Source organism: Anguilla rostrata, chromosome 16 (genome assembly GCF_018555375.3).
Source record: "Anguilla rostrata isolate EN2019 chromosome 16, ASM1855537v3, whole genome shotgun sequence".
NCBI lineage: Eukaryota > Metazoa > Chordata > Actinopteri > Anguilliformes > Anguillidae > Anguilla > Anguilla rostrata.
In genome coordinates this window covers 15,795,006-15,817,720 of record NC_057948.1, presented here as the reverse complement: position 1 = coordinate 15,817,720, position 22,715 = coordinate 15,795,006, and the positions used below count along the sequence as shown (strand labels likewise).

The 22,715-nt window shown below is 43.4% G+C and overlaps 1 protein-coding gene across 10 annotated transcripts in view; it reads left to right on the top strand.

Moving 5' to 3' along the window:
• Positions 1 to 22,715, top strand: part of znf536 (zinc finger protein 536) — a 164,775-nt gene that overhangs the window by 68,351 nt on the left and 73,709 nt on the right. For 9 of the 10 annotated variants that reach the window (XM_064312513.1, XM_064312507.1, XM_064312510.1 and 6 more), the window contains one exon: positions 9,969 to 12,172. In XM_064312513.1, coding sequence (XP_064168583.1) covers positions 9,970 to 12,172 — 2,203 coding nt within the window. In that variant the 5' untranslated portion in view covers position 9,969. Of the gene's footprint in view, positions 1 to 5,325; positions 5,623 to 9,968; positions 12,173 to 22,715 lie in introns of those variants that run through there. The other variant, XM_064312514.1, reaches the window with a different exon arrangement.

Sequence of the window (22,715 nt, the reverse complement as noted above, 5' to 3'; positions counted from 1 at the left end):
GAGCTTTGCACCATGTTGACATTTAAATGCGATAAGAATAGAAAACTGTATGCCAACCTATTTTGAAGATGCTCACTGAATACATTCACATCAGTTTCAGTCTATAATTAATGAAAAAAAGACAGCGATTTTTGCTCTAGATTTGATTATAATAAAACCTTATAAAAGCTACGGGGATGTTTAAAGAGAAGAAAAAAAGAGAAGCTTGGAACGAATTAGAACAAAGTCAAGAGCACACCTGGGCCTGACAAAGATTGCATTTAACTGACTGCTGTGCTATCATATTACTGAGAGCTAGACCAGCTTTTAGGAGCAGCTGTATAGAGAGGGCTGGAAATCAGCATGCAAATAAGGGCACATTGTTAACTTAATCAGATGCAGGGGGGAAGATGTGGCGGGAGGAGGATCCGCAAACAAACAGCGCGCTCCGCCGAGATGGCGGGGGCAGGAAGATTAAAGCCCCCCCCCTCGTCCCCCCCCCCCACCTACGGGGGCCATGTCGGCCGGGTCGTGGGCGTCGGACTCCCCACCACCCCCCCGAGGGAGGGGGTCGCCCGTAACCTGCCCCCCCGGAGCCGCTGAGCTCCCCGCGCCGTTCCGTCAAGTGGCCCCGTCGAGCCGTTAGCCGCGATAGCGGGCGGCGCGTTGTTTGCCTTCCTGTCACTGCCCCCCCAGCCCCCCCGCTCCCCCCCCTCCCGTAAGAAGAGATTTCAGCTGTAGGACAGCAGTGATTGAGCGGCTGGTATTATAAGAAGGGAAAGGATGGGTCGCACGCAGCACGTTTCCACGAGGCAGGTGCCTAAGTACTGACTATTATTCCTCTTATGGTAATACGCCTAATGAGTGTTCCACTGTAAAATTATTCTAGGCCTTTGATAGCACATGCTTATTGTGGTGTTTTAAAAGGTGTGTTTTTTCACAACAGAAGATTTTGTATAGAATGGATGACAAGAGGACAGCTGGCTGCTGTGGTGACCAGTTTGCACCATTCTTTAGATGAATGGTGAAATGTTAGCATTTGTGTATCACGCTGAACAGGCCTTAGAGTTCTACATTGTTACCGTTTGAAGAATAATCCACGGAGGCTATGACCTATGCTGATGTGTTCATGAAGAGACGATAGTAAGCAAATATGTTTACCACGGTAGAACTGGTTGTGTTTAAGCAACATGTTAACAAGGTTAAAGCATCAGCTGAATGCACCAAAACCAGAAGGAGGACGAGATATCTTTAATTACTAATCATGTCGTACGACATAAAATGAGTGTGCTTCTCTGAAATCACAGGACTTCCTGACACAAACCTGGTGGATGCAGTGTTTTTGGGGTCGTGGACATTGTGTACTTTCTCTTTTTTTCACATTTTTCCCCTTTGTTGATGTCAGTTGTAGCGGCTTTATCTGAATGAGATGAATAAGTTATCATCCTCAAGGTCAGAAGGCCGGGGAGAAATGCTAAAAATGCAGACAGGAGGCCAAAACAGAAACCCAAGGGTAACTTGTAGAAAGACATCAGGAATCCGATGGCTGGCCAAAACTGTCTTCGCTGACACCCCTCATAATGCGGCTTATGTGTTCTAGGAATTGTAGCCCTTATAACTGCTAATAAGGTTCATATCGGTTAATGTGAATTGCATCAAAAGTATTTTGTGTAGTAAAAAATATGTTCTATTGTGGTGAATAATATAGATTATATTACAGAACATATAGGCACCTGTCTAGTGTGAAGGTTAAGGTAAGGTTAGAAAGGAGGGTTAACTTTCTGGCATAGCTTGTTTTTTTTTAAGTGCATTTCAGACAGCTGACCAATGTTGGTGTGTTTCCTAATCAGAGCCCTCCGGCCCATAATGCATTTGCATCAGGGCGGATGGTTGGCAGGCCTAATGGAGTGCTTTCCTCCCTGGGCACTCCACGGCACGCATCATCCTGCAAGGAACAGTTGCCCCCCCATTTCCGATAAACTACAATAAATAAACATGTGGCCTGATCTCCCTTAGGTCCCCCACCCTTTCTCCTGAGAGTTCCCTTCCAACCAGATTTCTTCACTTCAGTTAGTGCATAATAAATATGTCCTACTATTAGTAGGCCCCACTCTTCTTTTCCCTCTTTCACTTTTAAGAGCCACATTAGACTGTTATGGCTAACAGCTTGATCCACACCATGAAGAAGAGAGAGAAACAGTTATCCTAAGCGGCACTAACAGCTGCAAACAACAGTGGTGGGGAAAATAATGACATTGTAACGTATGCTAAGAATTGAGAGCAATTCCAGTCAAGTCTGACTTCCTGATGGGTTTGATAAGATTAGTTGCTTACTTAAACAGGATGTACGCTGTCTTTAAACTGCTCTTTGGACATACAGTGAGTTGCATAACTGCCGTGACTGAGCAGCTTACAGAACTTAAAGTTTCTTCGCATGAAGTCCACAGATTAGCTTGCAAGTTTATCAAAGTGACAGAATAAAGAAGATTTAAGATCCTGTATTAAAAAGACATGCAGTAGTTCAATATTTAAAAAGCCCATTTACTATGACAGAACTACTTTTCATTCAGGAACATGTGGTTCCCTACCTGTTTATTGTCTGTTCTTATCTTCCAGTGGAAAAAGAAGATATTTTCAGGAGACATTGAATAATCATTTAATTAAAGGCAGCATAATGTAAAATAATTATATGACTTGCTTTCCATAATGAGTAGCTCTAATTAGCTATATATTTGTTCCTTGAAAATTCAAAACTACAGTCTCCAGTTGTGAAAAGCTAGTAAGTATGTTGAAGTAGCACCAGATTTGTTCCCTTTACTTCTCATCGCTTGAAGGCACAATTTAATTTTCAATGTATGCATACAAGTGACGGTAAATAGCATGAGTGTAAGAATCTTTTTTTAATTAGCTGCACAACAATTAAAGGATTCACCAACTAAATTGAACCTTGTCTCCATTGCGTCCTGCTTTGATTTTACCTCCTGTCACAACAAGTCTCTTGTTCAAGCCATTATGCAAAATCATAAGTGCAGTACTACCACAAGAAGAGGTAAACAGTAATTAATTTTGATATTTAGTTATTTGGGGTTGTATTAACACCGAGTTCAAAGAAAACACTTTAAAATATTTTTTTATTTTATTTATCAGTAACAGCTCCACACAATTTGTTAAGGTTGTTGTGATAGTGATTTAATTTAGCCACGTTCTGAGATTTTTTGAATGTTCAGTGCTTTATGCCATTATAAAACAAACAGCTACTATTCCACCCTTACTTCACTGTGAAACAAACAAAATCACTCCACAGATGTGGTGTTCTTCCCACAGATTAGCTTGTTATTCTTCTTCTTTTTCGTAGTCTTTGTCTTTGCTGTACAGTACACATAATTCACATGGAGGTTGAAGCGCAGAGTGATGTAAGCCTTGGTGGACCCTACATGGAGAGCAACAGTATGGCCATTGTTTTTGGGGCCTTTGCTGCTGTAGCAAAGCCTTGCATGATTAGTGACATGACCGTCACCATTGTAGTCTGCAATGAAGAATTGCCCCTGTTTTCTGACACACGGAACCCGAGATGAGGGGATCGGGAGGGGGCGGGGGCAATGTTCAATCATGTACCACATAATTCCGAAGCATTGAATGTTCTGAGAGAGGAAACTTCTCCGTGTGTTTTATGTAGGTGCTCATGGTTTTGTTTTAATTTCCAACCCAGTTCATACTGTAAGTTCCTTCTCACATATACCCAGTTCATCGTCACTTTGCAAAGCAAATCTGGTTCGCAAATGTTCAACAATTCGTCTTCCACTTACTGCACATCATAAAACAAGAGGCAGAAAAATGACTTCCTCCATACTGTTACCATTACACAGAAAGCTCACATCTGCCTGGCATTGTGACGAGCTGGGTTTTTTTAGCATAAAGACGTGAGTTGTGGAGACCTGATGACGCAGCTGAGTGGGACAATGGACTGTGGGAATGTGCCTGTTCCCCATTGATCTGGCTCCCTGGCTCCCCGGCTCGCCCGTTGGCCTGTCAGATGCGGGGATGAAAAGCCACATTTTTGCCTCATACTGATCTGTGGAGATGAGCTGAAAGCTGAACTACCTGTTGACAGTCCTCTTAAGTCCTTTCAATGACATATTGTCTGACGCAGAGATTGGAGGGGAAAGACGAGCCCTGCCAGGCTTTTGAGGACTATACCAGGGAGATATTTGTCAGTTACAGTGCATTCATGTGTTTTTGCTTCTTCTTGGTTGTCCAGACATAATCTGGTCCGATTTTGAAGCAGTCCAACTTTTTTTCCCACATTCATTGAGATGTTCCTGTGAGTCTGGTGCCTTGGTGATTGAAGATGAGTTTGCTTTTGAAACCACTGACAAGGACACTGTTTGTTTCATTTGGTAATAAGTGCAAGCAATTGCCACTTTTCTACTCATTACTGACACTAACAATCCAGTACAGTCAGTGAAAAGTTACTTTATCTCATTAATAGTATCATTTTGTTGCGTTTATTCAGATGGCCAAGCATAACTAAAGAATAAGGGCAACAAAGAATATATCTATATTGGAGACATTAAATGCTATATGTATTTATTTTCCATGGAGAGTTTCTTTTTGGTGTTTCATACACTTATCTTATAGTTCTTCTACTAACCATATTTTAATGTATTGCAAGCATTTTATTAAAGCATATCTGCACCCATAAAATGTAGAATATATGACTGACATTCCAGTGTTTATGGCATTGTTTTGCTCATTAATTTGTTGTGGCCAGGACTCATTAATGATTTGAAGCTGATAAGATTGAATTTTTCACAGTTAGTAAATAATAATTGATTTATTAATAATGATGACTTTCTTCATAGTAATTAATGAGGTATTGCATTCTAATTAGTCAATCATTTCTGGTCAATACATGCCCAAAATGACAAAGTAGAGCATAACTAATGGTTTTTCATTTCATGTTTTGCCATTTTGAAGACACAGCAATTATTGCTTCTAACTTTGCAAAAGTATTCATAAGTCTGACCCATGCAAGGCACATCAGTTATTTTGGATCAGGCTGTCATTTTTCTAGAAACAGCACATGCACATTTTTGTCACTGCATGTTTTATGAAACTTAGATTAAAAATAACAAGCACAGGTGCATGCTGGTTATCTGCAAAATGAAAACCTGCTAGTTTCCCATCTATTACTCTTTGAAGATAGACACTTATAATGCCGTTATGCTCAAAGTGTTATATGTAACCACAGCTATCAAAGCTGTGTTGCAGAACAATTTGCAAAATTTGGTTGTTTGTCACGTTGCTTGAAACGGTGAATATTAACCACAAACTGTTAAGACGAGCACCGCTGCCTCACTGAAAGTAGAATAGGAAGTCCTGGTGGCTTTAAGAAACTTCACTCCAACGGTGATATTTATAAAAGTGCATCGTTGACGCTGGGCAAATGTTACATGTGACAGGTAGAGTGAGGCCGCGAAAACAAGCTTCAGTCTAGCCCTCTCGTCGGAAAGAGACATTTTAGAGAGAGGTACTGAGGCAGTTCACCGATGCTTGTCTGCATGGCCTACAGTGCTGTGCAGGGACCCTGATTAAATGCTTCTGACGTGGGAAAAGGAGCCAGTTGCACTCCTGACTGAAACGGTAGGAAACAGAAAGCGTTACCTTGGCTGGCATATGTCAGCAGTTATCGGTGTCTTTTAAAAAAATAAAAATAAGACACTGCTGGTTTTTAAATTAATGGTATGAAGTCACGCTGACAAAGGCTGTTCTGTCTGCTTGAAAAAGTCTTTCTTGTACTCTTTTCGAGTATTCATATTTCAAAGTGAAAGACAAAATTTGTGCGCTGGAACTTTTTAGTTTCAGCTACAATAATTAAGCTTATTGCTGTGCTTGTTCAAGTGGGGACATACTGATATTCCTGTTAATTTCTCTTTTTTATAAGAAAATTCATTATCAGATAAATGACTAAGTTGAATGGTGGAGCTCAAGTTTTTATGCATTTTATTGTGACAGTCATTTTGTGGAAAGTGAACGTGCTGATGTATGTGTGCCTGTCTGTAGGCCTATGTGCATGCTTTTGCAGGTGGTGTGTGTGTGCGTGCCTGCGTGTGTGCATGCGTGCATGAGAGAGAGAGAGGAAGAGAGAGATAGAAATAATTAACCATATCCTGGTCCTTTATAGTCAGAAATATATTTAAGATGGTGAGTGTGTGTGTGTGTGTGTGTGTGTGTGTGTGTATGTGCACGGGTGTACGTGTGTGTGTGTGTGTGGGGGGGGGTTAGGGGGGCATCCTATTCTGATTTGCATACATGTGAAAACTGAAAAAAAATTGCATGGATATATCCTTTGATTTTTCCTCATTCCTGTCATGTTTACTTGTTTAAGATGAAAGTAGTAATCACATTGTGGGAAGAAATAAGCAGAAATCGGTAAAATAGCCCCCAAATTAGTAATTATTGTCAGTAGTGAGATGAAGGGGTCTCAGCTCTACCTGCCTGAAATAGGTACTATATGTTGGTCTGTTGCTGCAGTCACAAAATTAATTTCCTCTTATTCCACCAGAAAGGTAATGATGACTGAAAACAAGTGTTCATTCTTCTGAATACTTAAACAGTCTTGCATGTCTTGCATTCATAACCAAGAGTTCATTTTTTACTGTTGACCCAACTAACCCAATGGGATTAATTCAAAAAACATGTGTACGGTCAGATTTTATTGTAAACCGTGCTTAAGAAAGTTTATACAAACATTTCAGTATTCTTGTATTTTTTACTTATCTTGGATTTCTTGTATTGAATTAGATAAAATCTGTGTGTTTGGAAACAGGCATTAAGGCATATGCACAGAAGGGGTTTCTATTTAGAATGCTTCATTATTTATTTTTTACTTAAGTAAATTTAAGTAGTTACAGTCCAACAATTATAGGTCCAAATAGGCTATTGAAATCAATTACTTTAACTAACCTATTGAATAATCTAATAATTTTCACCGGTTTTTATTTTTATTTAGTTTTCAATTTTGATTTATATTTCAGTTTAGTTTTTTGTTCGTTTTAAGAGTGGGCTTGCTTGTTTTTGTCAAATTTTAGTTTTTCCTCATTTAGTTTGAGTTTTTTCTCCTAAGTCTCATTTCTATCTTTATTTCAGTTTGTGATCATTTTTTCACACCTAGTTTTTGTCTTAGTTTCCATTTTCGTTTGCAATAATAACCTAGTTGGGAGCGCATTCAATTCATTTTGTCTGTGTGTGTTTCATGAGTCCCATGTTGGTTTTTTGTAGGTTATTTCTACGAATAAAAGTAGGAATTTAAGAAAAGTTTGTGAGCGAGGCCCATTGAGTTCTCACAGTGTGTCTCTAGAGTTGCAGTGATGTAATAACACTGTAACAGTATCACAGCCGCATTGGCTTGATAAGTGTGTTTGCTGGTGTGGGGACCAATGCAGATGCAAAGCAGTGTCCTTGGACTCCATGACATGTAGAAAGGAGTCCCGACAGTCTCGAAAAGAGGTCTCCATTTAAAGTTTAATCCTTTGGTCAGTGTTATGCTTCACTTTGTAGTGAATGTAAACGTATACGTTATAGTTTGTGAGCACATTTGCAAATACACTTACAATGTATATTTTTAGGAAATGAACAAACACAGGCCTATACAGTACATGCTTACAATTAGACTGGATGTTTTTATTCAGTCGATATCTGGCGGTTTATGAGAGTAGGTGGAGCGAGACAAAAGCAGTCTTTCAAAAATAGCCCTATCAAGAATGTGGTTTGCATAATTGGAAATGATCATAATGTTTTATGCATATTGTAAGAAAAGCCCTTCCCATCCCTGCCAAACCCCCCACAAAATGCAATGTGGGAGGAGAAATGTCTAAATTACTGTAAAGTGCGCGTCAGCAAATGTGCGTTCCGCTCCTACTGCCCACCGCCGAAATGTTTGCGTGTCGTGGTTTGTCGGAATGCCGAAATCTGGCTGGCTGTGTGTTGATCACCCTGAGATAAAAAGGACAGACCCCTCGGCCTACAGCGGCCAGTGTTCTGGGGCGCGGGTGAGGGAAGGGTGGGGGGGGGGGGGTGGTTTGCAGCCTGTGGGCAAAAGCCTCGATTCAGCTTGGCAGCAATATTTATCGCTGGGGACGAGCAGCCCTGAGAACGTTCCGGAGGTCTCATTTTGTGTTTCGCCCATGTGCTGGGACCCTGCTTACTTGATGTATGGCTCTGATAAACAATTAGCGGCGGAGGCGCCACTCGCTGCTGCCACCCCTTTCGCCCCAGAGACCAGAGTGCTTTAGCAGACCACCGTCGCCATCCAGACCGTGTTTAAAAAAAGGCTCCTCCTGTGGGCGAAGCGGGATGTGTGCTGATCTGTAACGTGTAAAAAGTTTATTAACGTCCAGAGGCTGTGGGTTCTCTGCAGCAGTGTGGGGCGCGTGTCCCTGGTGGGGCAGGAAACGGCTTTCCCAGAGTGCTCGGCCTTAACTGGGCAGGGGCCGTATCGCCATAATCTTCCCGGAGGGGGGGGGGAGATTCCGGGACAAAGCCGGGTGCCTCCGGGATTTGACACATTGTCCCATGTGTGAAGGATGTCTGGAATGGCACCGGACACAGGAGCAGTCTCCCTAAGCTGCTAGTCGTTCCCTCCTTAAAACTAATATAACGAGCAGTTACTGCTTGGTTGCAAACACAGACGGATTTTTATGATTATAATCATGTGCTATAGCACCTAGGCCTGTTACTAGGCAGCGTACTAATCGGCTTAATGAGATATTATACGATTTTTTGTTGACCAAAGCAAAACTCATTTTATTGTTTCCAAGGTTTGACCCCTTGGTTGCAGGAGAAAAAAAGTGGCCTTATCCTTCTTAAGAGAGCAGATATAATTGCTAGCTATGGCCAGTGGAGACAATAAAGTTTGTTAATGTATTTAGTAGCTTGTACAGTGTGATGCATTTTTGCGACCATATGTAATGGCTTCGAGACTTCAGAGACACGTGAACCTTTCCAGTAACTCCGACATTTATTTTCTGTTACTGGGAAGCCTTATGAGAGAAGAAAATGCTCAGTATGATGCTCATCGAACATAATGTGTCTTTTAATGGAAATTAGTCCAAGACAAGTGTCACAGCACCAAGATAAGAGCATGTGTTTACTCAAGTCGCCCCCTTGGTTTTAAGTGCTATTGTTAATATCATAATTGTTGTATACCAGCAGCTCCATGACAATGGCAGTGCTGTTTCATTAAGGCGTGTAATTGAAATAATTTTGATAGGTTGGGCCGAATACGTTTAATTATGTAGCGCTCAGCATGTTTACAGGGAAATGATTGCATCCAAAATTATAATACAGTTTGGGAAAGTTCTAGAAATTTCCTGCATGTACATACTGCTCTCTGGGGAGAAATAAAATATAAACATAATCACCAAGTGCTGGACTTATTGTAATGTCTGGTGTAAACTGTACAGTGTGTCAGTTTTCTGGGGAATCCTCAGGTCTCAGAAATAAGAGGAAGGGCAAATACACTGGGATGATTATGCGATATTTGCCTGCATTTGTCAATGCTGAATGGAAGAGTAACTAATCCGCAGGTGCAACATAAACTTTTTGTTACTCGCACAATGCAGAAGGAACTACCTTGTGCCAAACTTGTAAGGCCTGTTTTTTGGGCACATCTACCCAATGTAGGTGAAAAACATGAAATTATATGGGTTTGCATGGGGAGCACAAATTGGTAGATTTTCAGAAAGTTCATTTCCTTGAGGTGTTACTGAATGGATTCAGGCTAACGTTCATGCCAAAATGTACTTTCTTTATTATTAGACAGGCTGTTCCTTTCGTTATTACAAAGCATTATGGGTTTTAGAGAGTGAAATTAAAAGGGACAAGTAGTTAGCCTAAAAAGAGTTTCATGGTCAAAGTGCATTGCTGGTCTGGCCATTACTCTTGTATGTACAAGTGATTTGACTGTGCTCTTTTATTCTTGCCCTCAGGATGGAGGAGTCTAGCTTGTGCCTTGGAGTGTCTTCAGCTGTACCTGAAGCTGACGCCCATCTCAGCAACACTGTTCTCAACGGCCGCTATCCAATCAGTCAGAAACTGCACCAGCTGACCACTCAGCTTGGCCATGCCTTTCCCGATCTCCAAAACAGACAGCAGATCCCCGAAGAGAAGGCAGCCACCCCGCTCGACGAGAAGAGTCACGCAGCTCTAGCCAGCCAGCCAATCAGCAGCCAGATGGCCCTGCTCGCCAATCAGCTCAATCGTGACATCGACGCCAGCACTCTGACTATGAACGGAAGGGTGGATCTCCAGCAGTTCCTCAACGGGCAGAACCTCGGCATCATGTCTCAGATGAATGACATCGAGGACGATGCCCGCAAGAACAGGAAGTACCCGTGCCCCCTGTGCGGCAAGCGCTTCCGCTTCAACAGCATCCTCTCGCTGCACATGCGCACGCACACGGGCGAGAAGCCCTTCAAGTGCCCCTATTGTGACCACCGGGCGGCGCAGAAGGGCAACCTGAAGATCCACCTGCGCACGCACAAGCTGGGCAACCTGGGCAAGGGCCGCGGCCGGGTGCGCGAGGAGAACCGGCTCCTGCACGAGCTGGAGGAGAGGGCCATCCTGAGGGACAAGCAGATGAGAAACAGCCTCCTGCAGCCACGGCTGGACATGAAGCAGCCACCCCAAGGCCTCCAGCACCAGCACCTCCCCACACAGGCCCAGCAGCAGCAGCCCACCTCCGCCCTCGGCCTCCTCACTCCCACCAGCCTGGGGACCACGGAGAGCTTGGCCCAGCCGTCACCCTCCCCAAAGCCGGCCCCCGCCCAGGACGAGCAGGCCGCCCCACCCACTGGCTTTCGCTGCACCTTCTGCAAAGGCAAGTTCAAGAAGCGGGAGGAGCTGGAGCGCCACATCCGCATCCTGCACAAGCCCTACAAGTGCACGCTTTGTGATTTTGCCGCCTCCCAGGAGGAGGACCTCATCGCCCACGTGGAGAAAGCCCACATCACCGCCGAGTCGGCCCAGGGACAGGGCTCCAGCAGCAATGGGGAGAAACCCGCCAACGAGTTCCGCTGCGAGGTGTGCAGTCAGGTCTTCAGCCAGGCCTGGTTCCTCAAGGGGCACATGCGCAAGCACAAAGACTCCTTCGAGCACTGCTGCCAGATCTGCGGCCGGCGCTTCAAGGAGCCCTGGTTTCTGAAGAACCACATGAAGGTCCACCTGAACAAACTGGCTATCAAGAACAAGCCTCCGAGCGACTCTGAGGTGTCTGTCAGCATGAATAACATGGCGCAGGAAGCCCACGCCAACCTTTACTCCAGGTACATCTCCTGCCTGCAGAGTGGCTTCCTCTCACCTGACAAGGCGAGTCTGTCCGAACAGCACCAGATGCTCACAAAAGCGGGGATTGCCATGAAGGAGAAGGAGATGTTAGGGAAACTGCTGGCTCCCGTTTCGGGCATGGGCCATGGCTTAGGCGAAGGAGAGAAGCGCTCTTTGCTGGGCTGTTTGAACCTGGTGCCCCCACTGAAGTCCAGCTGCATGGAACGCCTGCAGGCTGCAGCGAAGGTGGCGGAGATGGACCCCCTCAACAGCTACCAGGCCTGGCAGATCATGGCGCGTGGTATGGCTATGGATCGGGCGTTCATGCCCAAAGAACAGCATCACGTGCCTCACGGCCAGGATGAAGACCTGGCCAACGCGGCCATGGTCTTCGCGAAAGAGAAGCATGAGTACTCGCTGATGGGCTCCGACGGCTCCAAGCAGAAGCTGCACGCCGAGGCCATGCAGGGGGCCAAGGGGGCCGCCATGCTTCCCTGCAAGGACGACGGCAGCTTCGACGGCCACCGGGAGTTCATGTCCCACGGCGGCCTCGAGTTCGGCCTGGCCAACGTGAAGGAGAAGCCCACCGAGTGTCCCGACTGTGGCCGGGTCTTTAGAACTTACCACCAGATGGTGGTCCACTCCCGCGTGCACGGCAAGGAGCGGCGGACCGGGGACGAGGGGATCCAGCACGGCGTGTGCCTGGACGAGCGCCGCGGCTCGGCCAGCGACCCGGAGTCCCAGTCCATCAGCCGATCCACCACTCCGGGCTCCTCCAACGTCACCGAGGAGAGCGGGGCCGGGGGAGGCCTTTCGCAGACTGGGAGCGCCCAAGAGGACAGCCCACACCCCTCCTCTCCATCCTCAGGTAAGCTCGCTCATTACTGGCCACACCTTTCACATCGTATGTCAGTGGTGATTCTTGTGGCTTTCTTTCCGTAATACAGTGTAACAACATCTGGTCTTCATAATCATGGCTTAAATGATGCGCATTTTACTCCAAAGTGACTCAGGAATATATGTGTTTTTCATATTCATTGTTTTAGGACAGCTATTATGCAGATACAAAAACTATTTTAAACATTCAGATATTTCAAAAAAGAATACACTCATAAGGGTTTACCTTCGATATATATCATCGCTGCCACTCACATGAAAGAAGAAAGGAAAAAATATATTTCTGAAAATGTAAGAAAACTCACTGTGCTGTTGTATGTAGCTTAGTGGGTTACACCTAAATAAGGCATCAATTACTAAAGGAGTGGCTTGTTTCCATAAAGGCATACATTAGAACAGTGAGGTCTGGATCTGCACGCAGAGGGATCTGAGAGGTATTTCTTGCCCGCTATTGTTTGAGAAGGTGCAAGTATAGCCTCCTCTCGCTTGAGTGCCTTGTGTCTGCTCTGTGCCCGCTGTGGGCTCACCACTTGCCCCCGATGGCATGCTGGCACCCATGCACTGAGGCTTAAACCTAGGCATATCTGGGTACCTGGACCTCACCTAATTCTATGGATGAGCCAGTTAACATCCACCTATGGGCATGGCCATAAAGCACAGGAACACCATCCACACTGGAAACTAGATGAGATTGAATCAGACTGGTGACTTCAGAACAGGAGGATACTTGATACTTAGCGTCAAATATCCATCAAACAGTATCAACTTCAGTAGTTCCAGCTTTCTCCTTAAAATTTTCTAATACAGAGGCCATGCTTGGATAACAGAAATACATGTAATGTTTTCTCAGAGCCATTGGAATATTACATATGAGCCTAGAGAGCTCTTTCCCTGGAACACAACTAAAGTATGGTAGCAGCAGGACACTTTACAAGTAATTAAAACATTTTTAAAATGAGAGACAGTGAACCTGCCAAAGCAGAAGGGCCAAAAGCTGGATAGATAAAGTGTATGTTTACCAGGATTTAAATAGGCTATTGCTAATGATTACAGAACTTTTAAAGGTAACTTTCTCCTTCCTCGGGGTAGAAGTCTACAGCTAAGCAGTGTGCCTGTTAATTGGGTCATGACTTTGTGATAATCAGTTGGTTTAAGCTAAACAAGACACTAATTAAAGATATACATATAAAGCAGGTCAAAAAAAGCTAACTTCATTTGCGGAGTGAAATATGCTTTTAAGTTGAAGGAAAAACTGGCTTAGCTACAGGCTCTAAGCAACTTAATTTCAACATTACAGAAGTTGTTTATTCATACACTGTACCACTGAATCCTTATCTTCTCCATGTAGTGCAATGGGTTTGAACATGGAATTGGCTATGTTTATTTTAATCTAAGAAATAATAACAGACAACCCCCCCACCCCAATTAGGAATTAATGAAAATGAGACGGAGATAAAACCTATTTTCTTATACAGACTATTAAACCTAAACAGTATTCAAGAGAGAGAGAGGGGGGAGACATAGTACGGAAGTAATTATCTTCTGAATTGTAAAGCAGGAAGTTTTATTTTCTTTATTCTTTCTCAAGTACTTTGAATTGCTCAAATTCAGCTTATGGCATTTAGAAATTTCTTATTTGAAATGTAAGCTTATGACAGCAAAACAACAACAGCATTAACAACATTAACAATTCATTATTATTATTATTATCATCATTATTATTATTATTATTACCTTAAATTTAGAATATTATTTTAATTTTTATTATATGAAAATTAACACGAGGAATAAGCAACCATATATTGCTGTAGCCATGATGTGTTAAATATGTTGTAATCAAGTGATATCTAAGTATCATATAAAGATTTGGTTAAATCTTATACCAAAATATTTAGACCAGTGGTTTCAAATATTTTTTGCAACATGTAAAGCTTAAGCACTGCTGGTTTAACATGTTTTTAAAAATACGACTATGAAAAGGAGTAGCACACAGGAGTTAGAAGACTTATAACGACACGCTTCCTCCCTCTGTCTGCGTGAAAACAGACCCACGTTGTAAAGAGGTAGAGTTTCATTGGCTGTTTGTGTAGATCTGACTGTGTTCCCCGTTCCCCTGAGTGAGGTGATTGAGTGTGATCACAAGCTGAAATCCCCGCGTTTAGCCACAGTTCAGGTGGGCGGGCAGGCGGGCGAGTGGGCACCCTGCCAGCCCCCCGCCGCCGTCGCTAATGTGCCTTAAAGTTGACCTTGAGGGCTCCCCTCTGCTGGAGAAGAGTGGCACAGGCTGAGTTTGATTCATTCTCCGAGCAGAGACTACAAATCAGAGAGAATTAAGAGGATTCATGTGTGTTCGCGCTCAAGAGAAGAAATCCATTCAGCCTGCCCGAGCAGTCGCACACACCTGCAGACTGTGCGTGAGGAATCGACTCGCCGCCTTGATTTAAAAGCAATAACGTTACAACTATTTTATCATTTCTGCTGCATGGGTAGAACAAAGTGACTGTGGGCCATAATTATGAAATAATGTAGCCTACATCAACGGTGCAGAAATGGAGTGCCCGTGCTGCACATTATCAGTCATATTTGGAGTCTACGGGAAGTTTAATTAGCAAAGAAACTGAGCCTTCACCTCAAGAGAAAAAAGGTGGTATTTGTTGTTGTTTTGAAAATGAACAGGATGTGGTAAACGGTGCCTCACAGTTACTTGTCATTTGCTGAATTTACTCGATGTCTTTTTCCCAGAGAGATGGGCTTTTTTTATTTTTTATTTTTTTGCACAAATGAATTGGAAGGTCCTCCTGCCACCCACCCAGTGCAATTTTGACAGAATTAAACGTGAATTACAGTAATCAACAATAACATCTCAACTGTGAAGGAAGGTCAAAACCAAGTCTTTTCTCTTTAACACCATATTTGTTTAAAGGGGGGGGAAAAAATCGCAGCAACAGAATTTCCTTTAAAGAACTTCTCTTGCTCTGTTCCTCAGTAATAAACCTTAAATACGCCTCATTTTCATTTCCCATTTCAGGCCTCTCTCTGATTCTTTATTACATTTTTTTTCATTATTTCTTTTCTTAATGCAAGATTGGTTTTCCTCAAAAAAGAAACTATTGTACTTTCAAATTCTCCACTATGAATTTGGCTTTATAAACAAGGGGCTTCAAACTTGATAGTATTCCTGAATTCATTATGAGAGGCCTTTGAGCCTCAGCCTTCTCAGAACAGATCTTAAACAACGGCTTACAATGAATCGCAGAACAGAGGCCATTGTAACCTGGTGTAATACTCTGGAAAGGGGGGATTGGGATGCTTGGGGACTATTTAAAATGCACTTGCCCCCTCTAAAGGGAGCTAGCCGGGTCACCGGCACCGTCAGACGGTCGTGGCAGGGGTGTAGGACTGGGGGGCTGAGTTAGCAAGGGGTGGCAAGCACGTGGTATGCAGCTGCTTGTTGTACGTGTGAAAGGATGTTTGAATCAGTGAACATGTGAAAATAGCAGCGGCGAACCAGAAAATGTGTTTGTGCTGCGAGTCACCGACTGGCTGCAGAGGGCTGGAGTCCCAGATCAACCGCTGGAAGAGAGGCCTTTGACCCTTCCGAAAGCGCCTGGCCACCTCAGACTGGCAGCCAGAGCCCCTCTCCTCTGGCTGTCCGACCACTGGCTTTTCCCTGAGCATCCCCCCCGTCTGAATATCCTTAAGAGGAAGCACCTTTTAACATGAGGAGGATTAGTTGCATATCTCAGGGTCTTTGCAGCTTTCAAACATGAAGGCAAAATACTTGCTCCATACAAACTAAAATTGGATTTCCTTTGTGATGCCTCAGGTTATAAGGCATGGATATCCATCTAATTACATAATTACAATGAGCGTAATTACACATTCAGACGACTGTTGCATTGTCATTTCTGTGTAATTAAAGAAAAATGACCATAGCTGTAACTTTGTGGAACGACATAATACTAGTTTCCTCTGTTTGTCATGATTGTGGTTAACAGACATTCAGGTTTGTGAAAACCAGGCTATTCATATCACACAAAAGGAGTGTTTTATAAATAATGGTTGGATTTTAATGCTTGCGGAAATAGCTTATTCTATTTTTCCCCCTAAATATGGCACATGGAAGCTACCCCCTTGACAAATATCAAGTACCCTGGGGAAGCAGTTTTCTGTGTATGCATGTTGAGACAATAAAAGCATTTTAAAGCCCAAGACAATGCATACGCCACTGAGAAAATTCTGATACATTTTAGAGTTGCTCTCTTGATTAACAAGGAAGAGGGCCACAAGTTGATTTCTTCAAAAGATTCTCTGGGATGTGGACATAAACATGTATCTGATTGAGAGATCAGAGTCTTGGTTTTTCAGTAAGGATTCACTGAATGTGCTTTTTCTGCTACAGTGTTTTGTGTCAATGCTTTGAAATGAGGACAGTCTTCTGTGTATTTTTCCAGCTAATTAGGAACATATCTGGATGAATTATGTCAGTGTCTTTCTGTATAATTGACTTCCATTACTGCTTTTGAATCTGAAAACCTGCTTTTACTAACCTGTGATTTACCTACTCTTTTGAAGCCATTCGCTTCAATCTGTCATGCCATTTTGCTGTCATAAAATTTAAAAAGCTGTTCTTTTATATTAATCAAATTTATTACAGCGCCTCATATAGTATAGTAGGTCAGGGCTGCGATGTCTTTAATTTTCAAAGTCTCATCCATGTGCTAATTGTCTGTGCTAGGTATTGATTGACAAGCCTTGCATACATGTGGAATTAATAATATCTTAGTATACACGTGCATAATATAAAAGGCCCATTTATTTCCCCCTTGAGCTCATTTTATTTCCCTCTTTTCTGTTCTCCCTCACTATCCCTCTCTCTTATTCTTTCATTCACAATTTGCAAATATTACCTTTAATGGTAATTTGCTTGCTTTCAGGTTACTTGTATTTTAATGCAGCAGAATTCCAATAAGTTTCTTTGAAAGTGTAACAGGATTGTTATTTTTATTCACAGTGTTCCTGCATCTGTCACCGGGCAGTTCTTATGAAACATTTATCTGTTTATCTCTTTAATGTCTTAATGATCTCATTAGAATTCCCTCACTTTGATATGTAACTGATGGAGAGACGTATACTGTAGTGTGTGAGCGAGGGTAAACTGCATCCATTATACCGACCGGTTTTTAATTCCGAGTCTTTGCCAAAACATTGCTTACCTTTCTCCTGAACAAGCCTCCTTGGCACGGCCACAGTTTTTTCTTTCTTCCTTTTTTTTTTTTTACTCGTCCCCATTTCTGTTTTATGTTTTTATAATTAAAACATAATATTTATCTTTCCATAACAGAAGGCTGCCTTACTGGGGTAGGCAGGCTGCTTGAATATTAATATTTGAAATACATCAACATAATATCTCTTTGACTGTCAGAGAAAGTGTCGTTGCTAAAATGGAGGTGTCTCACATTTGATCCCCTCTCGCAGTGCTTCATAAAAGCATTGAAAGGGGGCCAAGTGGCAATTAAGAAATATATTTGGAGGGTTGTACCCTTTTAGGATGAGGGGTTCATCTGGCATGCATGCTCTGCTGTTGCCACCAAACCGGACCCATGTGTGTTTAATGACCCTGACCTATTAATGGGCACTGATGCATGCTCTCTGAAAAGCGCTTGTTCACCTTAAAGTCATCATTTAAATCCTACTGGACCTGGGAATGATGCTTTTTTCTTTTTTCTGGAAAACTAAGTAAGTGTAAAAAAAGAAAGAAAACACCAGAGACTATGTTTACTTGGACAAACTGTCACAAGCACGCATCCAGTAGGTGACCTATAAATTATGTTCACAATCCTAAATTTTCATCCAGCAGTCATTTTCCCCATTAATAAAAAATGGAGAGTGAAGGAAAATGTCACATGCAGCAGGTACACCTTTATTTCTGCTGATTGCAATCTGCCAATTCGTATCCATCTCTCCGACTCCTCCAAAACGAATGGGTGTTTTCAGACTAAAGATGTTGACATGCAAATGTGCAGTTGTGTGTTGTTTGAACAAGTTAACTTGAGAGATGATTGAGGTTGTTCCCATGTGAAAGAGCAACCGAATATATTGACCTTTTTCTCATTAAATATGGAAGACCAGCCATATGATACCATGACAGAAGACATGCATGAACACAAGCACACACACACACACAAACACACGCACACATGCATGCACACCCACACACACGCACGCACTCACACCCACTCATGCAGCCCCCCCCCACACACACACCCTCACGCACGCACACACACACACACACACACACACACACACTCACGCACATACACACACGCATACACAGACACACACACACACACACACCCACACACACACACACACACTCACACTCACACTCACGCACACACACTCACGCATACACAGACACACACACACACACACACAGACACAAACTGCAACGGGCAGGGGAAATGCAAAATAAGAACAAAAAACATTCATCCAAGTGACATTTATCCAAATAGTCAAGTTGATTCACACAAATGTAAAGGACAATTAAATAAGCAGTTACAGAGCTTTTTTATATTTTTTATTCTTGGTAGCCATCATTGGGCAAGGCAAAGGGACATTCATTACTTAGCTATGTGTTTCCATTCTACCCTTGTTCCTAACCCCATTGACAGACTACATAAAAAAGCCTTTTGTGCGAACATCAGGGCCCTGACATGAGGAAGATAATGACATGAAAAGTTTGCCTCAGTTTTTTAGCGATACTCATCTCCTAATCAAAGAGGGGGGGGAAAAGGAAGAAAAAAAATTTAAGTCCAGGGATTAAGATCTCCATTTTTTTTTTGCCTGTGCATTCCAATTGTTCTTAAAATATTTGGCAATGTCAATTAGTAAGTGAGCAGAGCTAGCTGATGAACACAATTTTCCACTAGACTGAGCACCCTATTGTTGTCGAGCTAACAGCAGATTTCTGAGGTCATTATCATTCCCTGTTAGCCTGGCCCAGCTGCTCCTCTCGGCTCCAGCCAAACTTTACACCACGGCTCAGGGTAGCAGGCAGCAACAGGGGGCTGGGAAGGGAGGAGTGAGAAGTTGGCTTACTGCTCACAGAGAGAAAGAGGGAGAGGGAGGGAGGGAGGGAGGGAGAGATGGATTGGAGAGAGGAGGAAAGGATGGGGAGAGAGAAAGGGTAGTGAAAGAGGAGAGAGATGGAGGCAGAAAGAGAAAGCCGTAGAGGGAAAAAAAGCCTTCCGTCTTGTGGCAGGAAACAGTATTTCAAGAAAAAACAGAAAAAAATAAAGCTTTTTTTTAATATACATTAGCAGGGAAATCCTCTTTCTACGCTGAATTCCTGGTGTTCCAGCAACCCTTTTCCCCCAAATTACTTCGCACTTGCCAACTGAGAAGGCACTGACTAGCAAAATGGACCACAGCAAATGAGAGTTATGTTATTTCCAACACAAATATGAGGAGAGGATTTGGGGGTTTTGGCGATGTGGGGCAGACTGTCAGGAGAGTAAGAGCAGAAAATGAGCTCATTCACAGATTTTTTTATTCCTTTTATGTATTTTGTCTTTTAACAGTAATGGAAAAAATAGGCAGGGGAGTTGGGGAGCTGTGATTTGGGTATTAGTTCTAAATGTATGAAAAGAAAAAAAGTAGAATCCCTCAGAAAATACAAAGCAGATATTTACCATAAATTACACATATCGATTATGCTTTTGGTGCTCATATTTTGTATTTGTCCCTGTATATGTATGTGTGTATGTATGTGTGTGTCCATATAATTTTTTTAAGAGTGAAATTAAAACACAATTGTAGGAGTCATTCATACATACATTTATTTGTGTTTGATATTTTAGGATAATAAAAAAAATGGGATTAAAAATGCTTATTCCTTGTCTCCTACCCCTACCCCTCTGTCTTCTTTGTGGCAAACTGCTTCACTGAAAAGAGGGAACCATTTTAACCTGTCAACTTTTGTAGCAGGCCAAATTATCCATTTTAAAATCCCACAAGACAAGCCGTTGGGATAAAATTTTGCGGGCAATTTTAAAACACTAATTGCCAAAAGAATCCCCTTTAAATCTTGCGATAACTTTTCGGAATTAAAAAATGGTGACTTTTTTTTTTGCCCTTGTGATCGTATTCATTTGATGCCTTTCCTAGTTCATGTTCTCTGGGCAGTGGGGAGCGTGGGGACGTCTGAGGTGGACGTCTCTGAGGATGATATATCCGCTGAGAGATGACGGATGAGCGGGGGAGGAATGTTCTGTGCTTCCACCGAGCCCGGCTCCTTAGAGTGGATTTGCTGTTCGGCTGTGCTTATGCGCGCTGTGCTCATACATATCCCCTCCAGCCCCCTCCCAAGCCCTGGCTCTCCGGCGGAGAGGAGGCGGCTTACCTCCCTGGATGCGCCGCGCGCCGCGCCGCGCGCCGGGCTCCGTGTTTGCGGGAGATTTGCGCGGCGGCTTTCGGCCGTGTGCGCGCGTCAGAGCCCCGCGCTCTTCTCCGGCTTTGGGGAAAGCGGCTACGGCAAAGCCGGGGCGCGCGGGGCCTACTGCCGGCGGCGCGGCGCGGCTTCGGCTCACCGCGTTACATAATCCCCGCTCTGCCGCGCGCCAGCCCACCTCCCCCCCGCAGCCACCCCCCGCCCTACCTCAGCCAATCGTCCCTGAAAAGTCAGCTATTGCTGTGTAATAGCGAGACGTGTAGCCCCACCCCCCCCACTCCCCTGACTGGCGAACGAGCGCTTTGAGGGCGTGCGAGGGGGCGGCAGTGTGCATGGCCGAGGCAGGGTAGAGGGCCCACTTTCAGGATGTTGGCCTGGGGCGCGTGTTTATCAAACGATCTCTGGTGGCTCCAGTACATCCATGTACACCCTACAGTAAGACCCTCTTTAAATCAAACCCCTGTCCGGTCAGCTTACTGTTGTCGACAGCAGGACCAAGGGACAGAGATAGGATAGCCATCGTTAACTTCATTGTTAATCGGTGGGCAATTGTTTTGATTTAGTATGAGGCGTGGCCTTACCCTCTTACTGGGGGAAAAAAGAGAGGGTTATTGATTATTTATGGGTACTAAGAACATAAAATAAGGACAAGCACCGGCCATTCAGCCCATCTACGCTTGCCATTTACCTATAAACTGAGGAGTATCTAGTGCTCACCTTTTACCTACAAGCTGGAGTGTCTAGCACAGCATTTAAGCCTGGAATAGAAACTCCCTTGGGTCTCTGCTTCGAGTGCATGATCTAATGTGGCCCTTTGGCTTATACATGGCATTTGCAGACACATTCTACATAGTCTACATTAGCCTTCCTTGGATTTTTATTGTTTCTTTATTGATGGGGGAACAGGTTGCGATAAAATCGCAGAGTACATCGCAATATTGTGCCACTCACCTTCGATACATCCACCCGTACAATTCTGAAATTACCGAAAACCGTAATTTACCGTATTCCTCAGAATCTCAACAAAGCAAAAAAAAAAAACCCCAACATCTGATAGGCGTATCCAAAAGATGCTTTTTATCGCAATGAAAGCACATTCGTTTTGAGCGAAACAAAACACAAAAAAAACTCCCTTTTGTACTCGCCAGCTGCGTGCTTTAATGTGCTCCCAGAAGCTCTTGGCCCCTCCCCGACACACCTTTATATATTCAAAAGCTATACGTCTAATCCCCCTTGCCTACCTGTAGAAAGTTTGCATTAGTTGCGAGCAGCATCAAAGCCTTGCTCTCAGCCTGCAGCTGCCAAACATCTTGTCCCCTGTTATTAGATATCCAGCTGTCAGAGAGAGGCAGGGGGAAAGAGGGAGGAAATCTCTCACCAACCATATGGTACAAAGTTCTGCCGGAGCTCGGAGCTCCAAGGATTGTTCAGCGCCGCTCCGTAGGCAAATGGCAGAGTGATGTATCTCCCCGCTCTCGCAATATCAGGCTCGCAGAGATATTTTTAAAGCTGGGATATTGAAACATACTGGAAGTAATATGTCAGCGTTGTACGCGATATTAGCAATTTAGCTTTTGGAGCTTTGGCCTGGTTTCCTGAGGAATATTGATTTAGCAGGATAACATCCTCGTTGTGGATATTACGTGTATTTAAATGACATATGTAATGCTAAAATTTACCCTAGTTGCTCTGTCATTGTTTTCCAGCTCATTTCGTACGATGGCTGGACAATGTACTGATGTTGATAAAATCAATAAATAAATAAATCTGTTTCTAAAAGCAACATTTTATTTATTTTTATTTATATAGCAATATATATTCATTTGTGTTATAATAACGAATACCAGAAAATTCCTATGTTCTGTTCTATGTTCTGTAATAATGGACAGCTAGAGCTATAAGGGGCCTTAATACAGCCACCTTGCTGTTACTAATTTGCTTAAAGCTTGACATATTGTCAGCAAGCGTTGTGTCTCAATGAATCCCGAACCCTCACCAGCACTATTGTGCGGCTGTGAATGGATGTTGCACATTGTAATTGGTGAGTAAGAGGGAGAGAGTG